The sequence below is a fragment of the Sebastes umbrosus genome, chromosome 16 (genome assembly GCF_015220745.1).
Source record: "Sebastes umbrosus isolate fSebUmb1 chromosome 16, fSebUmb1.pri, whole genome shotgun sequence".
Lineage (NCBI taxonomy): Eukaryota > Metazoa > Chordata > Actinopteri > Perciformes > Sebastidae > Sebastes > Sebastes umbrosus.
The window spans coordinates 31,258,926-31,277,833 of NC_051284.1; the positions used below are offsets into that span (position 1 = coordinate 31,258,926).

General features: G+C 39.3%; 1 protein-coding gene across 2 annotated transcripts in view; it reads left to right on the forward strand.

The window, feature by feature from the left end:
• Positions 1–5,040: 5,040 nt before the first annotated feature.
• prkd1 (protein kinase D1) overlaps positions 5,041–18,908 on the forward strand; it is a 40,633-nt gene continuing 26,765 nt past the window's right edge. Inside the window, exons 1-2 of one of the 2 annotated variants that reach the window (XM_037747506.1) lie at positions 5,041–5,724; positions 17,328–17,466. In XM_037747506.1, the coding sequence (XP_037603434.1) occupies positions 5,506–5,724; positions 17,328–17,466 (358 nt within the window). In that variant the 5' untranslated portion in view covers positions 5,041–5,505. The remainder of the gene's footprint in view (positions 5,725–17,327; positions 17,467–18,908) is intronic. The other variant, XM_037747507.1, reaches the window with a different exon arrangement.

Sequence of the window (18,908 nt, forward strand, 5' to 3'; positions counted from 1 at the left end):
ACATAGACACAAACTTTCAACAACGTATTTTTTTGTGCGTTCTCCTACAAATGTCCAGCAACACGAGACGCACATGTCAATTTCCGCTCCAGTCTTTTCAAAATAAAACTACTTAATTAGGGTTAGGAAAAAATCACAGTTTGGGTTTAAATAACATCGGAATTAGCGTAAATTAAGTACGGAAGTTACGTGAAAAAATGACTTAGTTAGGTTCAGGAAAAGATTGACTTGGTTAGGTTTAGGCAACAAACTACTTAGTTTGGTTTAGGAAAAGATCGCGGTTTGGGTTTAAATAACACCGGAATTAGCGTAACTTAAGTGCGGAAGTGACGTGAGAAAACAACTTAGTTAGGTTTAGGAATAGATCGACTTGGTTAGGTTTAGGCAACAAACTACTTAAGTTTAGGAAAAGATCGCGGTTTGGGTTTAAATAACATCGGAATAAGTGTAACTTAAGTACGGAAGTTACGTGAGAAATAAATCAACGTTGAATCTGGTTTCACACCATACATTCAATTTTGTGACTGTTTCTCGGACTGCTGTGCGACTGAGCTGATCATTTTTATTTCTCTTGCAGTTTTTGTATCAATTTATATTAATTATATTTATAGTGCCTAATTGGCAGATTATCTGTCTGATCAGTCGGCTGATTGGTTGTTTCTGTCAGTTATTGATCACCTGACTCATATGATCCAATCACAGGGACGTTGTTGTTGTTGTTGTTGTTGTTGTTGGAGAGTTCCAGAGAGACGTTTGAATGAAGTGCAGCCCTGACAGGATAATAACCACCGACTCACACAGCCACGCCGTTGTTGTTACACGGATCTCCATGGCAACAGGTTTGCTTATTGTCTGACCTGCCGTCTCTTCAGCTGAACGTACTGTTCCAGGAGCTGTGACACACAGCGACAACACTCATCTCATGATTTGTGTCTGTGTGTATTTCAGATGGAGAACTTCGGTTATTTACTGATTTATATAAAGGCAGTAATTCAGCCTGTTGTGAGAAAGGACATGTTCATTATGGGAGCTGCCCCCGAAGCTTCTGAGCAACAAAACAACAACAAATCATCTTTAAAGAGCAACTTATAACTCTGTTTTACCTTAACAAATTAACACAGACGCTATAACACTGGAAACTAATTAGCTTACAAGTTGTAGAGGTGGTACACTTCCACAGTTTGTGTTGCAAGCCCTCAATCTCATAATTCCCAGGCCAGTCGCACAGCAGTTTGTGAAATAGTCACGAAATTGAATGTATTGATTTGTGTACATAGACATGCATTTAAATTTTTTTTCATCATTGTCAGCAGAAAATCAATTTGTATGTAATCCACATAACCAGGAAGGGAGGAGGTCGGGGCAGATGGGTGGGTCAAAACACACCAGACCTTCACCAGGAGACCGGTGTTGGTGCCGTCGTTCACCCGCCCTGAACCGACTCTCACACTATTAATACTACGTCACTTGCTCCGACCGTCGAATAACGCTGCGGGTGGGTTTACATTGGAGTTGAAAGCCCGGTTCCGAGGGTCACTGCCCAAACGGCAGTATTTGAGGAGTTGGGAGTGAAAACGTGTTGGGTTGAAAGTCCTGTGTTTGTTGGACCCATCCACCTCCCCTACTACCCGCCATTGCAGTCACTACAGACTACATGGCACGCCAAAAGTATGAACGGTAACTTCTTAAACAAAACTTGTGATTACTGTTTCATTTATACACCTTTTAGTGCGACCGGGCTGAAGTACAAAACATCACTTTGATAACAAAGGCAAATGTTTGCTTCCTGTTTTATCTTTTCTTTTAACCATGAACACAATCTTCCGTTAACCTTAATCTATTAGTTTTAGTTGCTTGAACTCAACAGCAGTCACATGAAACGTTCTGGAAGGCAACCAGAGAGAGATGTTTGAGGAGGTGTTGATGTAGGAGGATGATATCTGGAGTCAGTCTGTGCTGTTTTTTTAAGGATGTTCATAAACAGATCTTTCCTATGAGCGTCTGAGTGTGTAACATCAGCTGAGCTGTGAGGGGGATTCGTCGTGACTCAGCAGTTCAATCGTCGCTCTTCAGGAAATCCAGACTCCCACTCCGACGACTCGTCCTGACCCGTCGCCTTCACTGACCGACTCTACAGAAAACAACTTCACACCTCCACAACTGCAGTGGAGCCATTATTACATTAGTCTGCAAGTTATTTGAACAATAAAACAGTCCAGTTATAGGACTCTCTTCCCTCTTTGCTGCTGACGAATAAAGTTCTGCCGTCATGAAGTTCAGAGCCAAAGCATCATCTTCTGTGACTCATCTCCGTCGGACTGTTTTAACACACGTCTCTATAAATAAGGACGATTACTACGCTGCACATTTGCAGCCACCGGGAGCTGAACTCTGGCACGGTGACTCACTGAGAGGAAGACGGCCGACGTTGTCTGATAGATGGAGATGTTACAGCTCTGTATATGTGATGATAAAGCAGAGAGATTATTAGATCTCACGCCGCACGCCTTCTGATGGGATTACTGGTGGACGTCATGTCCTCTCGGCCTCAGGCTGAATATATAATCCCTCAAAATTGGAGCAAATCACTTCCTGCTGGTTAATCTGTCAGTCACACAGCACCTGGATTCATCCTGAAGTGCTGATTCATAAAAACGCCTTGAACTAAGCTGGTTGATGATTTGATCTGTCAGAACAGCAGTACATGAAATAGTCACGAAATTTAAAGTATTGATTCGTGTTCTTAGACACGAATTTCACTTCTTTTTTCTTTTTGATGGTCAGCAAGAAATCAGTCGTATGTAATCCACGTAATCGTGAACCAGGAAATATAAAGAGCAGGAAATGCCAGAAATCAACATTGATTTATTTGTCACATACTGTAACTTCCATAAATTGCGCCACTTTCGGAGTTATTTTCACCCAAGTTGCTATCTTTTCCTAAACCTAACTAAGTAGTTTTTGTCATGTAACTTCCGTACTTAAGTTACGCCATTTCTGGAGTTAATATAACCCAAACCACGATCTTTTCCTAAAGCTGACTAAGTACTTTTTGTCACGTAACTTACGTAATTAAGTTACACCACTTCTGGTGTTATTTTAACCCAAACTGCGATCTTTTCCTAAACCTGACTAAGTAGTTTTGTTTTGAAAAGACTGGAGTGGAAATTGATATGTGCATCACATGTTTCTGGATATTCGTAGGAAAACACACGAAAAACCCGTTGTTGAAAGTCGTGCTGAGCGTCATGAAAAAAAGGTAAATTCGTGTGTATGTACACAAATCAAATAGATTACATTTCGGGACTATTTCACAAACTGCCGTCAGACTGTGTTGGTCAGAAAGCCTCGATCACTAAATTAAAACGTTTTTATGTATCCTGATGTTTTGTTTCATGTCACATCACGATGATGGACGACAAGATGTAGTTATATATTTTTGTAGGAGACACGGTTGAGTATTTGCAGATGTATTTTCATTTCCATTTTCCATTTATTATTGTTATGAACTCACTGACATGCACACAGACAAAACAAACACACACACATAGAGACACACACACCATATGCCACAATTCTGGCATCATCCTTGGTAATAAATGGAAGTAAATGGAGGCAAGGTTGAAGCGTGGGAGGACTGGCAGGAGTGTGTCTTTGTGTATATCTCTGTGTGTGTCTCCTAGCAACCAACATAGATAGATAGATAGATAGATAGATAGATAGATAGATAGATAGATAGATACATAGATAGATTGCAAAATAAAACCTGCAGAAAATGTATGCGGTACGTTTCACCTAGATGTACAAAATTTGGTTGTATGTATCACATGTAGACTTTAAAAAACAGTCTCTTGGGGCCACGCTCTAAACCCCCAAAAAATGTTTGTGTATTTTTCCAGGCGCTGTCAGTATATTATACATTTTATACAAGATGAAAAGGTATTAGCATGACATACAGTATGCAAGGTTAAAAGTATTTAATTTATTTTATTAAAGCATGTGTATCAAAAGCATTCATCATATAAGTGGTGTGTAACAATATATACATACTGCGCGAATGTTTATCAGCGTTGAGATATTCCCGCTGTCAACACTGACATTGTTGCTGCCCTATTTATTCCTAGATGGAGTGTTGATGGAGCAGCTGCATAGCCTGGCACTGATCGATCCGAACTCCATTCAGAAAACAAGCATTTTAAAAGTTGTTTGCTTGTCGTCATGGTAACAGACTTGACAAAGCATGAATTCAGACTTTTTACAAATTGACATCATAATGTTGTTATTTCGGCATCATTTTGATCCATTTATCACAAATAAATCACAGCACAATCTGTTTATTTTGGGTTCATACCGCAGAGAGACTCAAAGCGACCACAAAGACACTCAAAACGACCACAAAGAGACGCAAAACAACCGCAAAGAGACTCAAAGCGACTACAAAGAGATGCAAAACGACTGCAAAGAGACGCTAAACGACCACAAGAGACTCAAAACGACCACAAAGAGACGCAAAACGACTTTAAAGAGACAAAAACGACTCAAGACATGGGAGAAGGCGGGCAGGCTTGTAGCTTTAATTTAATTTATATATATATATATATATTTCTTTTCTTTTTTTTCTTTACCTAAACCTACAATTTGAACAAAAATTTCATAAATTTTAACCCTAATTTTTATTTAAATTAATAACTAGTTTCCCTCTTGAAGATCTTCAATTCATTTAACAGATTACTAATCTTAAAAATAATAAAAAATATTTATATTTGGTAATAAAACTCTGCAAATGAAACCAACTCTTCATCTCTCCCATCATCCATCCATCAGTCCAGGAGACTTCCCTCTCTTCCTCCTCCTCTCCTCTCCTCTCCTCTCCTCTCCTCCTCTCCTCCTCTCTTCCTCTCCTCCTCTCCTCCTCCTCCATCCTCTCCTCCTCTTCCTCCTCCTCCTCTCCTCCTCTTCCTCCTCCTCCTCTTCCTCCCTCCTCCTCCTCCTCTTCCTCCTCCTCTCCTCCCTCTCCTCTTCCTCTCCTCTCCTCCTCCTCCTCTTCATCCTCTTCCTCCCTCCATCCTCCTCCTCCTCTCCCTCCTCTCCTCCTCTTCCTCCCTCCTCCTCCTCTCCAGCCACTGTTGACGTCCATGGCTCTGTCACCCGCATCATCACCGGTTGGTTTCCACGCTGTTCTGTCCTCCGGTCCAGTCATGTAGAGTCATTATGGCTGTTCTGACTCCCTCTGGATTCACATCCTGTCTCTGTCTCTGTCTCTGTCTGTCTCCTGCGCGTCTCCTCTTCTAGTTCTGCAGGACTTCATCACTATTTTACTTTCTGCTCTTTTGTTTTTGCGCTTTTCTTTCCTGAGGAGTTCCGTGCGTCCGAGCATCTCCATCTCCATCTCTCTCCTCCAGCTGCTCCACCTGGACCCGCAGGTATTCAATCAGCCGCTCGCTCATCTGTCCTCGTCCTCTAATTGTCTCCTGGCAGCTGGAGACCTCCGGGGAAAAGGCTCCTATGAGTGCTCCTCCGCTGATCCGAGCGCCCAGCCCGCTGCCGTTCTCAGGAGGAGGAGGAGGATGTGATGGAGGAGGTGATGGAGGAGGAGGAGGAGGAGGAGATGTGATCTCCTTCCAGCTCCAGATCGGTCTGAGCCGGGAGCCGGTGCTGCTGGACGCTGCAGAGCTCAGCCTCAGTCAGGTCCGGGAGGTGGCCTGCTCCATCGTGGACCAGAAGGTAACCAGAGAGGAGAAGTCCTCATCAGAGCCTCTAAACTGCTCCTGCAACAAGTTGTGATGTGACAAAAGTTTAAGTGTCAAAAGTTATATATAATATTTAATATAAAGCTGTTAATTATTGACGAGTTAAACGTTTTTAAACCATAAAACTGACAAGTAAAATGAAAAAGTGTGACTTAAAGGGACTGTTTGTAAATTTCAGAAATGCTTGTTAACAGCGACACCTGTGGCCGTTAAGTCAACTAAAGTCAGCGTCCTGTTGCTGGCTTTACAAAAGTACCACAAAACTATCAAGAGTGACGCAAAACGACAAGACAAAGACTCGAAACGTCCCCAAAGAGATGCAAAACAACCACAAAGAGACTCAAAACAACCACATCGACTCAAAATGACTACAAAGAGACTCAAAACAACCACAGAGATAATCAAAAACTGTTTAAAAAACTCTCTTAACAACCACCAAGAGGTGCAAAACAACCACAGACTCAAAATGACCACAAAATGACACAAAATGTCTACAAAGAGACGTAAAACAATTAGCAAGAGACTCAAAACTACTACAAAGAGATGCTAAACGACCACGAAGACTCAAAACAACGACGACTTGAGAGACTTGGTAACTGATGGGGTCCCTGCTATGAAAATGTTTGGTGACATTTTCCTACATGCAGGGACAGTCGGCTACATGCATGTGTGTGTGTGTGTGTGTGTAGGAATATTCAATACCATGCATGGATGATGTGCAGGGCCACAGGCGATACCGTCTACAGAAACAGTATCAGTCAATGATACAACATTAACCCTTTGTGACCCGCTGGATCTTCATGTGACCCAACTCTCCAACAGTACGCCGGACGGTTAACCAGGCTGCTGTCTGAGGCGCTGAAACACAGGAAGTTATCTTAAATTCAACCAAATAATCCCAGAAACAAACCTCAGGAACTAAATGTTTGTTTGTGTTTCCATCTCAGGATTAGTTTGAATAACAACAACAACAACAACAACTGAGTCACCTTATTGTTGTTTTAAATATGCTGCTGGCGACCGTGTGATGTTTGACTGGAGGATGGATGGACACATGCTGTGTGGGTTGTTTTATTTGTTTGTTGTTATTCTGCTTTAGAACATAATTGTAATGAAATGAACAGACAGAACAGAGGGAACTATTGTTCTTCCTTATTTGATCGTTTTTTGATGTTGAGGAGATGTTTTCTTTCTAGAAATTGTTGCATTCGTGTCTCCACGATTTTCTTCTTACAGTATGAATAACATTAGTTAGCAACGCTACTGAACAGTAGCTATTGGATGCCTTCAGTCGTTTCCAGTTGACCCTTCGCCATGTCCCGCCCCTCGAACGTAGACTGGCCAATCACAGCGTTGCATCGGCCGGCTCCATAGACTCAGATTTTCTCCATTTTCAGGCTGGTTTTGTGGATTTGGAGTTAGTCATGATTAAACGTTGTGTTATACTGATAACTTGGAAAGGTTGGAAGGAGATATATGTTTCTAAAACGTTACGTTTCTGCGGAAAAAAACCTGTGGAGCTAACATTAGCAGGGTATGTTAGCACAATGCTGATGCTTTTATCCAAAGTGACTTACAATAAGTGCATTCAACCAATGTGGGTACAACCCAAAGAATTGCAAGAATCATGGAAGTACATCAACTTAAAATCAAATAACACATCAAATATGCTGATCTACTTCAAGTGCTATATTTAGAGACAATAGGAGATAGAGATTGTTGTGTATTGACAGCCTAAGTTTGTCCTTTCTGAGATACCGTCACGCCCCTCTTCTTGTGTTGTCAATGTAATCAGTCCTGAGTTGAAGCTCACAGTATTACAGGCCCCAGTGCAACTCTCCCTGGTCTCGAGTCTTCTTTATTAATAGTTGTAATATGGAAGAGTATACAAAAGAGATTCTTTGTTTTATTTTATTTCATGGGCAAAGGTGCCGTCTGAACAGATGAGTTTTCAGTCTGTGACAGAAGATGTGCAGATGTCAATGGGGAGTTTGTTCCACCATCGTACAGCCAGGACAGCAAACAATCATGACTGTTCTTCTTCAGGCTGTTCTTATGCATCATTCATAGCTATACCTGCGAAAAGTAATTCATACATATCCCACAAAATGAATTTGTATGTAATCCATGTGAATATAAAGAGCAACAAACGCCATGTAGGGAGGAGGAGGTCGGTGTGTCAAAAGACACCATATTCTCGCCCAGAAGACCGCTGTCTGGTGTGAAACCAGAAGTAAACGTTTATTTATTGGTAACGTAACTTTCGTACTTAAGTTACGCCACTTCAGTAGTTGTTTTAACCCAAACCACAATCTTTGCCTAAACCTAACAAAGTAGTTGTGTTGCCTAAACCTAATCAAGTAGTTATGTTGCCTAAACCTAACCAAGTAGTTGTGTTGCCTAAACCTAACCAAGTAGTTGTGTTGCCTAAACTTAACCAAGTAGTTGTGTTGCCTAAACCTAACCAAGTAGTTGTGTTGCCTAAACTTAACCAAGTGGTTGTGTTGCCTAAACCTAAACAAGTAGTTGTGTTGCCTAAACCTAACCAAGTAGTTGTGTTGCCTAAACCTAACCAAGTAGTTGTGCTGCCTAAACCTAACCAAGTAGTTATGTTTTCTAAACCTAACCAAGTAGTTGTGTTGCCTAAACTTAACCAAGTGGTTGTGTTGCCTAAACCTAACCAAGTAGTTGTGTTGCCTAAACCTAACCAAGTAGTTGTGTTGCCTAAACCTAACCGAGTAGTTGTGTTGCCTAAACCTAACCAAGTAGTTATGTTGCCTAAACCTAAACAAGTAGTTGTGTTGCCTAAACCTAACCAAGTAGTTATGTTGCCTAAACCTAACCAAGTTGTTTCCCGTGAAGATGGAAGTTTACTTTGAAAGACTGTATGCATGTAGAAAGTGGAAACTGACACATGTTGCTGGACATTTGTAAGAAAACACACAAAAAAACGATGAATAACTTTTCACAAGACATCATAGAAACCGGTGTTTGAGGATACGTTGCTTTGTTGAGCGCTAGCCGGGTCTTTTTAGTCGTGAGAAGCTGATTGGCAGTAGCAGAGCGTAGTGGACGGTTTGACCATGTCCTGAATATAAGATGGGCCTGAGCCATTCATAGCAAAACCTACTATTCCTTATGTCAACGATGAATCCGGATCAAGTGCAAGCTGTGAGGTGAGAGGAACTTCCTCTAGTTAGATATTTAGATTCAGGATGTAACAGACAGCGTTGGAATCGATAGGAGATTTGAGACGTATTAAAGCACACAACACATCTCTAATGACTTGCAGTGTGTTTAGCAGCGTTTCCCTCTATGTGTACAGTATGTGAGCCTGGAAATCAGCGGTCTGCTCTGGTGTTAGTCAGTGTGGTGACTCACTCCGAGGCTCAGTCGCTTCTCGTTGGAAACACTAGATGAATTCTGCCTTTGTTCGCTCGCTCGCTCTGCAGGGGTTTGTCTGTTTTTCTGGCTTTTGCTTCATGAAACTGAAGCTGTTGCCAAGCGTTCACAATTAAACTGCACAGACAGTGTCAGTGTCCTTATGAATGTGATAGATGTCCTCACATACACCAGCAGAGCACAATCAGTGAGGAGTTTGTGAATGTGGTCTTGTTTTTTTTCCCCTCATGATGTTGTTATGAATGTGATTTCTCTCTCAACACCAAAATCTGACCACAATCTTTTTCTTCCATGTGACACATTGAACTCCTCACCGTCAATATGCCTGGAAAGATTATTATTTATTCATTTACATGTTTCATAATTCATTTTTATTCAGGTTATTTTGGAGACATATTTGTCACTTAACTTCCATGCTTAAGTAACGCCACTTCCGTAGTTATTTTAATATAAATGTTGACTTATTTGTTACGTAACCTCCGTACTTAAGTAACGCCACATCCGTAGTTATTTTAACATAAACGTTGACTTATTTGTTACGTAACTTCCATGCTTAAGTAACGCCACATCCGTAGTTATTTTAATATAAACGTTGACTTATTTGTTACGTAACCTCCGTACTTAAGTAACGCCACATCCGTAGTTATTTTAACATAAACGTTGACTTATTTGTTACGTAACTTCCGTACTTAAGTAACGCCACATCCGTAGTTATTTTAATATAAACGTTGACTTATTTGTTACGTAACCTCCGTACTTAAGTAACGCCACTTCCATAGTTATTTTAATATAAACGTTGACTTATTTGTCACGTAACTTCCGTACTTAATTAATGCCACATCCGTAGTTATTTTAATATAAACGTTGACTTATTTGTCACGTAACTTCCGTACTTAATTAATGCCACATCCGTAGTTATTTTAATATAAACGTTGACTTATTTGTTACGTAACTTCCGTACTTAAGTAACGCCACATCCGTAGTTATTTAAACCCAAACTTTGACTTATTTGTTATGTAACTTCCGTAGTTATTTTAACATAAATGTTTACATATTTTTCAGTTTATTTTGTTTGTATAAAGATTTAATGGGCTCATTTTATTGTGATGTACATTGGAATATATTCAAGAGTAAATGTACTTAACTTACGGTACTGCAGGATTCAGGATCGGGATGCATCCTGATGGTTTGGACTGTGGCAGGATTTGGACCTAATGGGGAGACCTAGTTTATTTCAAAATAAACTAGGTTTAGGAAAAGATCGTGGTTTGGGTTAACATAACTAAGGAAGTCACGTAATTTAAGTACGTAAATTAAGGGACAAAACCCACTTAATTAGTTTAAGAAAATATTGTAGTTTGGGTTAAAATAACACTGAAAGTAGTGTAACTTAAGTACGTCAGTTATGTGACAAATAACTCAACGTTGACTTCTGGCCTCACACGGGGCACCAACATCGGTCTCCTGGTGAACGTCTGGTGTTTTTTGACCCACCCATCCACCCCGACCTGATCCCTACGCTGCGTTTGTGGCTCTTTATACTTCCTGGTCCACGATTAGATTAAATACGTGTTGATTTTGTGGGATATATAAGATTTACAGTGCATTTCTTTTTTTGTAGTTAACCTATAGCTACGAACGGTGTATGAAAACAACCGGGACTGGAACAGGTTTAAGATGGGATTTATTTCTTCCTGTTGTGGACAGAGGTCCTGATTGTTTGGTCCTTTTCTCCGTCCAGAACCTGAGGAACATAAAACCAGCATTTCCAGATTTAATCACTCTGGAGAACAAATTAGAAATTGGTGGGAAACAGCTGCTGAGTGTGAATTAAAGATTTAAAAAGAGGCATATTCTTACACATTACAGTGTGGACATTTCATACCCACACATCCACGGTGTGTGACGTGTCCATTATCTCTGCTCAGATTCACTAATCGTCTCATTTCAGGTGAAAATCACCTCATTTCCCCACAGTGAGACTTTTAAACCTGAACGCAACACACACACACTTTTACCTGAAACCTGAGAGTCAGGACGCTAACGGCGTGACACTGTGCGACACACACACACACACACACACACACACACATGGGTTGTTGATTAAAGTGTTTATTAGCAGCTTGTTGTGTATATTTTAGAGGAATATAAAGTGCAGCAGGTCACCGTGACACCTGCTCACACACACACACACACACACACACACTTGTGAACCGGTGTGACATTGCTCGCGACATGCAACGCTTAACACTTCAAATAGCACAAAATTAACTGATTAACAAGAGGTGTGTGTGTGAACAGGTGTGTGTTATAAATTTTTTTTTTATAAATCTTTTTAAAGGTTTTCAGAAACTTTAACTGTTTCTCTGATTTCAAAAATAATAATCAAAGTTTCACTTCCTCTAAATGTTTGACTCTTTACTGCAGCTGCACCGATACCGGATCGGATATCGGTGACAACAGGGCCGATCTATCGAATCAAACTTTACGTTTATATACCATATACATTATATACTGGATGAATTTTAATTCCTGTTTAAGTCCCTTGACCTCTGACCTCCAGATCAGTGAATGTAAATGGGTTCTATGGGTACCCACGAGTCTCCCCTTTACAGACATGCCCACTTTATGATAATCACATGCAGTTTGGGGCAAGTCATAGTCAAGTCAGCACACTGACACACTGACAGCTGTTGTTGCCTGTTGGGCTGCAGTTTGACATGTTATGATTGGAGCATATTGTTTTATGCTAAATGCAGTACCTGTGAGGGTTTCTGGACAATATCTGTAATTGTTTTGTGTTGGTAATTGATTTACAATAATAAATATATACATACATTTGCATAAAGCAGCATATTTGCCCACTCCCATGTTGATAAGAGTAATAAATACTCAAGGTGCATTTAGATGAAAAAATGTGTGATTAATTTGCGATTAATAGTGATTAAATATTTTAATCGATTAACAGCAGTAGTTTAAACCAAACCAAATGGGTTAAAGTGTGAAAGCACCCTCAGCATAATCCACATTTTCATCTAAAGACTAAAGATTAAATATATAGAGAGAAACCTCAGTGAGAGAATATACAGGACGGTTCAGCTCTCTCGAGGTAAAGAAGGACTTTTGTTCCCAGTGAATGACCTAAAACGTGTCGCTGAACATCCCTGTTTCCTCACACACACACACACACACACACACACACTCACACACACACGCACATCTGCCACTCTGTAACAGTAATAATAAAGCTGTGTGCTGTGTTTCTGTCGGTAGCGGCGGTTTCTCCTTGTTGCCTGGCAACTGATGATGATTGCGGCTGTGAAGTGTCCTTCTGAGGGCCATTATGAGACACACACACACGCACACATACACACACACACACACACAGAATGAAGCAGAACAGATGTGTGTGTGTGTGTGTGTGTGTCATTGTTCTCTCTCTTTCATCTCCTCACTTTTTTTCCATTCATGTCTCTTTATTCGTCTTTCTCTCCTTCTTTCACCTCTTCGTCTTGTTCCTTCTCTTCTTTCCCTAAAATCTGTTGATATTTTATATTTTAAAAACACATCAGTGAGCCGCACCGACAACGTTTACATGCATTAAATATACCATCGGCAGTTCGTAAAATAGACCCGATGGTCAGAATGAAATCAGTTTGTATGTAATCCACGAAATCATGAACCAGGAAGTATAAAGAGCTGCAATGCAGCGTAGCGAGGAGGTCAGGGTGGATGGGTGGCTCAGAAAACACCAGACTTTCACCAGGGGACCAATATTGGTGCCCCGTGTGAGGCCAGTAACTTCCGTACTTAAGTTACGCCAGTTCCGGTATTATTTTAACCCAAACCACCATCTTTATCTAAACCTAGTTTATTTTGAAAAGACTGTATGTTTGTAACGAGTGGATATTGACATGTGTTGCTGGACTAAGTCGTTTTTGTCACGTAACTTACGTACTTAAGTTACGCCACTTCCGGAGTTATTTTAACTTTGTTTTGTTTTTTTGCTCTCACGGAGTTAGCGTTGGAGTGTGAGTTGTGGTGGCAGCTGGTCATTTGTTGGCGTTAGCGGACTCCATTTCTAAACCGATGGTTGCACACTGTTAGCGGAGCTGAAAATAAAAGCACTCGCGAGCGTGCATGATGTCACATCCGTTGGATTTTCCTGGAAAATCTTCACATTAAAAGCGGTCTACAGGCTGATTGAGGAAACCCACAAAGTCGTGGAAGGTCTCATTTTTTAGGTTATAGGTTACAACCTGTTCACACATCGGCAATTAAAAAACAATTGAAACACGTTTATATGAGGTGAAAACTTACAAACAGTCCCTTTAAAGCAGCGGTCAGCAACGTGCGTCTCTGTACGCCCTCTCCAGTGGATTCCTGTGGATCTTTAAAAATGGAAATGAATAACTAATATCATTTTTATTTATCATTTTTGTAGGTCCATGGTACGACGGAGTATTAGGGCCACATTGAGGGAAAAAAAATAAATCTGAGATTTAGAGAATAAAGTCATAATATTACGAGAATAAAGTCATATTATAAAGTAGTAATTTTACGTGTTATTTTCTTTTTTTCTCGTAAAGTTATGACTTTATTCTGTAAATCTCAGATTTTTCCCTCAATCTGACCCTAATATTCCGTAGTTCATTATCTCTTTGGCCCTCACTGCATTAGACTTATATACTATATACTTAGACTATAAACTGTGTTACCTTCATCACAATGATCAAATGTTTTGCTGGATATTATAACACCAGACAGATTTTTATTTATTTTTTTTGTCTAAAATGTCTCTTTTGATAATAAAGGTTTGCTGACCCCTGGTTTAAAGGGTGGAAACACGATGAAGAGCACAAACAAAACACTGCTTTTCATACTTGGTCAAAAGCTGGGAAGCGCTGGTTAAATGTTTAATTAAGTAAATATACTGCAGTACAAGTAGAAGTATCTCGTTCAGTGTCATGTTAATACTTTATTAAGAACACATAGAGTACACATCTTTGCCTCATACGCACATATCTATATTTGTTTATGTACGCACATTTAAACAGATATAACTGTATCTGCTGCTGTCACTAAATTATGATGACACACACCTTTATAAACAGCATCATGCAGCATGTCCTGTCGTCATGGCGACAGCCCCTTCTCATCCCCATTAGGTGTTCTCAGTGAGGGACCGGTACGTCGTCTCCTGTTTGGAGGATTCTCATGTTGATTTGGTTTATTTTTGTGTCTTTCAATACGTTTCGTGAAGTCAGAGATCCTCTTGAAGTGGTCACGATGAACGTTTTCTGCTCTTACACTCAGTCACTGATGCCAGAGATATATATTATTATATATAAAGAGTGTTTCTAAGGTCTGTTTTACACATTAAAACCTACAGTACAGCTGCACTGGATTCAATACAGGCAGTTAGGAGAAGCACAGGTGGAGGTAATGACATTAACGTAGGCTCAGTTCCAACAAACAGCAGCAGGGACCTGGAGCTGGCTCGTCGTTAGTGTTATTGATTACACCTGGTGCTCCTCCTGCAGCGGGGAAAAGGTCTGTTAGTTCCCGTCTTTCACGTGATGCCTTCAGATGTTCAGCGTGTTCACCAGAAGAGTCCATATGAAAGCCCCCCCCCCTCATGTCGTATTCATGACCTCGTAAGTGGAAAGTTTCTGAGTTCACGAGTTGTGACGTGTTTGTTGGCGTTGTCAGAGATGGCGGAGGCCGTGGGAGTTCATTTTTCGGTGCATAATAAGTTGTAATATATTGTAATATTAGTCGTATCTTCGTAATTTTATAATATATCTGAGGAAAATGTTGATATTCCGAACGGCCTCATTATGTCTTTGTATTACCTCCTGTAAATATGCTGCTTTATGCAAAATGTATGTATATATTTATTATTGTAAATCAATTAACAACACAAAACAATGACAGATATTGATCCAGAAACCCTCACAGGTACTGCATTTAGCATAAAACAATATGCTCCAATCAGAACATGGCAAAAATGTACAATAAAAACATGAAAAAATACTATTAGAAATATGAAAAATATCTGTTTAAGAATAAATAAATAAAATCTTACTTCACGCTCTTATTTGTTTTTGAGACATTTACTGAGCAACAAGTCGACCCATTCAAATCTAAAGAAAAAAAAACAGTCAGCTGAGCTTCAGCGCCAAGACTTCAATACCCACAATGCCTTGCAGGGGCGGTCAGGGAGCTGTAGTTTAATAATAATATATGCTAAAGTACATTGAGTACAGAAGTATTGAACTGAGTTGAACTGAGTTGAACAGAGAGAGAGAGAGATAGAGAGAGAAAAGGAGGAGAGGAATCAGCCTTGAGTTCCTGCTGCCATGACAACAAGACTAGCACTGCTGCCATAGCGACAGCACACACACACACACACACACACATACATAAAGATGTATCTATGAAGTGTATTGTTGTTGAGGATCTTATTGAGAGGCAGAGAGAGACGGAGAGGTGAAGGCTGAATGAGTGAGAACATGAAAAGTGAAGAGTCTCCTCTTCATCATGTTCCGCAGCATTTTATGCTCCCTCCTCTTCCTCCTCTCCCTCCTCCTCTTCCTCTTCCTCCTCTTCCTCCTCTTCCTCCTATTATTTCTTAAATCTTTTTCTTCTTCTCTTTTCTCTCACAAACCACCATGTTATACTTATTGAACAAACTAACTAACATCGTGTTAATCAGCGACCTTTAGTGATCTTTAGTCGATGTATGTTTGAGCGTTTGGAGACGGAGCCAGGCTAGCAGTTTCCCCCTGTTTCCAGTCATTATGCTAAGCTAGGCTAAACACGTCTAATGCTGTGTCTCAATGCACTCTCTTCCTTCCTTAGACTTGTTATTTTTTAATGCATAAGTGCATTCACACTGACCAGTTCTCTCAGTTCTCAATCGTGGATACGTAGCAGAAGGGAAGGGACCACCAAACTTGTGGCAGAGATGATATTATCATTATTAGTAATTATTATTTATTTATTTATTTATTTATTTATTCATTTATTTATTTATTCATTCATTTATTTATCATTATTATTAATAGCAGTAGTAGTAGTATTTATTTTACTTTTTATTTATTTGTTTATTCATTAGTAGTAGTAATAGTAGTAGTAGTAGTATTTTATACTTTTTATTTATTTATTTATTCATTATTATTATTATTATTATTATTATTATTATTATTATTTATTTTCTTAACTTTCTATTTATTTATTTATTCATTATTAATAGTAGTAGTATTTTTTTTACTTTTTATTTATTTATTCATCATTAAAAGTAGTCATATTTTTTAACGTTCTATTTATTTATTTATTAATAGTAGTAGTATTTTTTTAACTTATTTATTTATTTATTTATTTATTATTAAAAGTAGAAGTATTCTTTAACATTTTATTTATTTATTTATTATTATTAGGAGTAGTATTTTGTTTTATTGTTTTTATAATTTGTTAATAAATATATCTGGAGGTCAGAGGTCAAGGGACCCTTTTGAAAATAGCCGTGACAGTTTTTCCTCGCCAAAATGTAGCGTAAGTTTGATGCGTTATTTAACCTCCTTCACGACAAGCTAGTCTGACATGGTTGGTACTGATGGATTCATCAGGTTTTGTAGTTTCAGATGATACCAGGATCTTCACTCTAACTTTAAAACTAAGCCCACTATTGTAGCAGGCGTTTATGCGTTTAAGAAATTAGTGGCGTATAATCAACATGTCCAAAACTGTCATAGTTTTGTCGTTTCATCCAGCTTCAACAGAAATGATATTTCTAGTTGTATATTTGTGAGATGATGTCTTTTATGTCTAAAATGTAATAAATCCTGAGAATATAATGAATTGCCAGATCGTGTAATACGACTGTCAGACTATTATTGAATTAATTTGATTGGATCGTGGCAGTCTGGAGCCGTCAGTTAATTAATTACCTGAACGTGGCGGTTCGGTTCATCTCTGACAGAGTTCATCTCTCCGTTAAATTATTAATTTATTCTGTCCATCAGCTGCTGATGATGATGATAATGTGAATCATTTATTCATCGTCTGATGGAGATCAAACATTTCTCTCTCATTTAGATTTATTGGCATGACAACTGAATGTAGTTGAAGTGTTTCTCCTGTAGATAACCTGTCCTCCGTTGTCTCCGTTAGATCCCGGAGTGTGTCTTCTACGGGATGTACGAGAAGATCCTGCTGTTCCGTCATGACCAGACGTCGGACAACGTGCTGCAGCTGCTGCGCTCGGCGTCCCAGATCCAGGAGGGCGACCTGGTGGAGGCCGTGCTGTCAGGTGAGAGAGGTGACATCACAGCTGGATGTCTGTATTTAAAGGTAAAGTGACAACTGATATTTACTGTGTGTTAAAAAAAAAAACAGGCAAAAAAAACACAAATAATTTCATATAAAAAGTCCTAAAACATGTTTAAGAAACGTCTCACGGGATGAATGAATCTAACGATATGAGCCTCCTGTAGCCGAACCTCTCTGAATATTAAAGGTGAATAAATATGAAGTCAAAGCAGCGTCAGACTGAAAGTGAAACGGTGTTTGTGTTGTGTTTTGGTCGGAGCCGTAGGGAGTCGAGTATTTGACTCGGTGAAGGTGTCAAACGTCGCCTCGCTGGATGAATGAGTGAGTGTGAAGACGTGTCTCACATCGCCGTCACCTCCCGGTGATGCTCTCTTTAACACTCACTCACTATTTAAACCATCATCACTGTTTTCTATTTAATATTCTGTCTGATCTAGTTTTCTTTCTACTTTAACAATATTCTGTTTATTTATTATTGTGAATAAATCCAACGAAAACCAAAAATGAATTCAAATCACAGCATCAGAAACCGACGCTGATCTTTTACTGAAGTAAAAATAGTAGTACTAGTAGCGGCTCAGTTTTAAAGCTAGAGTGAAGATCCTGGCATCATATGAAACTATAAAACCTAAAGAATCCATCGGTACCAACCATGTCATACTAGCTTGTCTTGAAAGAGGTTAAATAACGCTCCAAACTTGCGCCAAATTTTGCGTGTGTCAATGTGTGAGGGGGTTTTGTCTGAAAAAAGTCCCAAAAAAAGTCAGAAAAAAAGTCCCAAAAAAAATCCAAGAAAAAAGCCTGAAAAATGGCCCAAAATGGTCAAAAAAAAATGTACGAAATAGAAGTCCCAAAAATGTTTGAAAAAAGTCTGAAAAATGTCGGAAATTGTCAAAGAAAAGTTCAAAAAACTTAAAAAAGAAAGTCCAAAAAAAGTCAGAAAAAAGTTTGAAAACGTTTAGAAATTGTCCAAACAAAATCCAGAAAATGTCCAAAGAAAGGTAGAAGAAAAGTCCAATACTGGTATCATAATAAACTATAAAACCTGATGAATCCATCGGTACCAACCATGTCAGACTAGCTGGTCATGAAGGAGGTTAAATAACGCTACAAAGTTACACTAAATGTTGGTCATAGATAAACTGTCATGTCCATTTTCAAAGGGGTCCCTTGACCTCTGACCTCCAGATCAGTGAATGTAAATGGGTTCTATGGGTACCCACGAGTCTCCCCTTTACAGACATGCCCACTTTAAGATAATCACATGCAGTTTGCATTAAATACTTGACAAATCTCCCTTTAAGGGACACTTAGAACAGATAAAAAAGTGTGATTAATCGCGATTAAATATTTTAATCGATTGACTTCTTTATACACTTTAGCTTCTGGAGTTTAAGTCCTTATCTGATCTTCACTTATAAT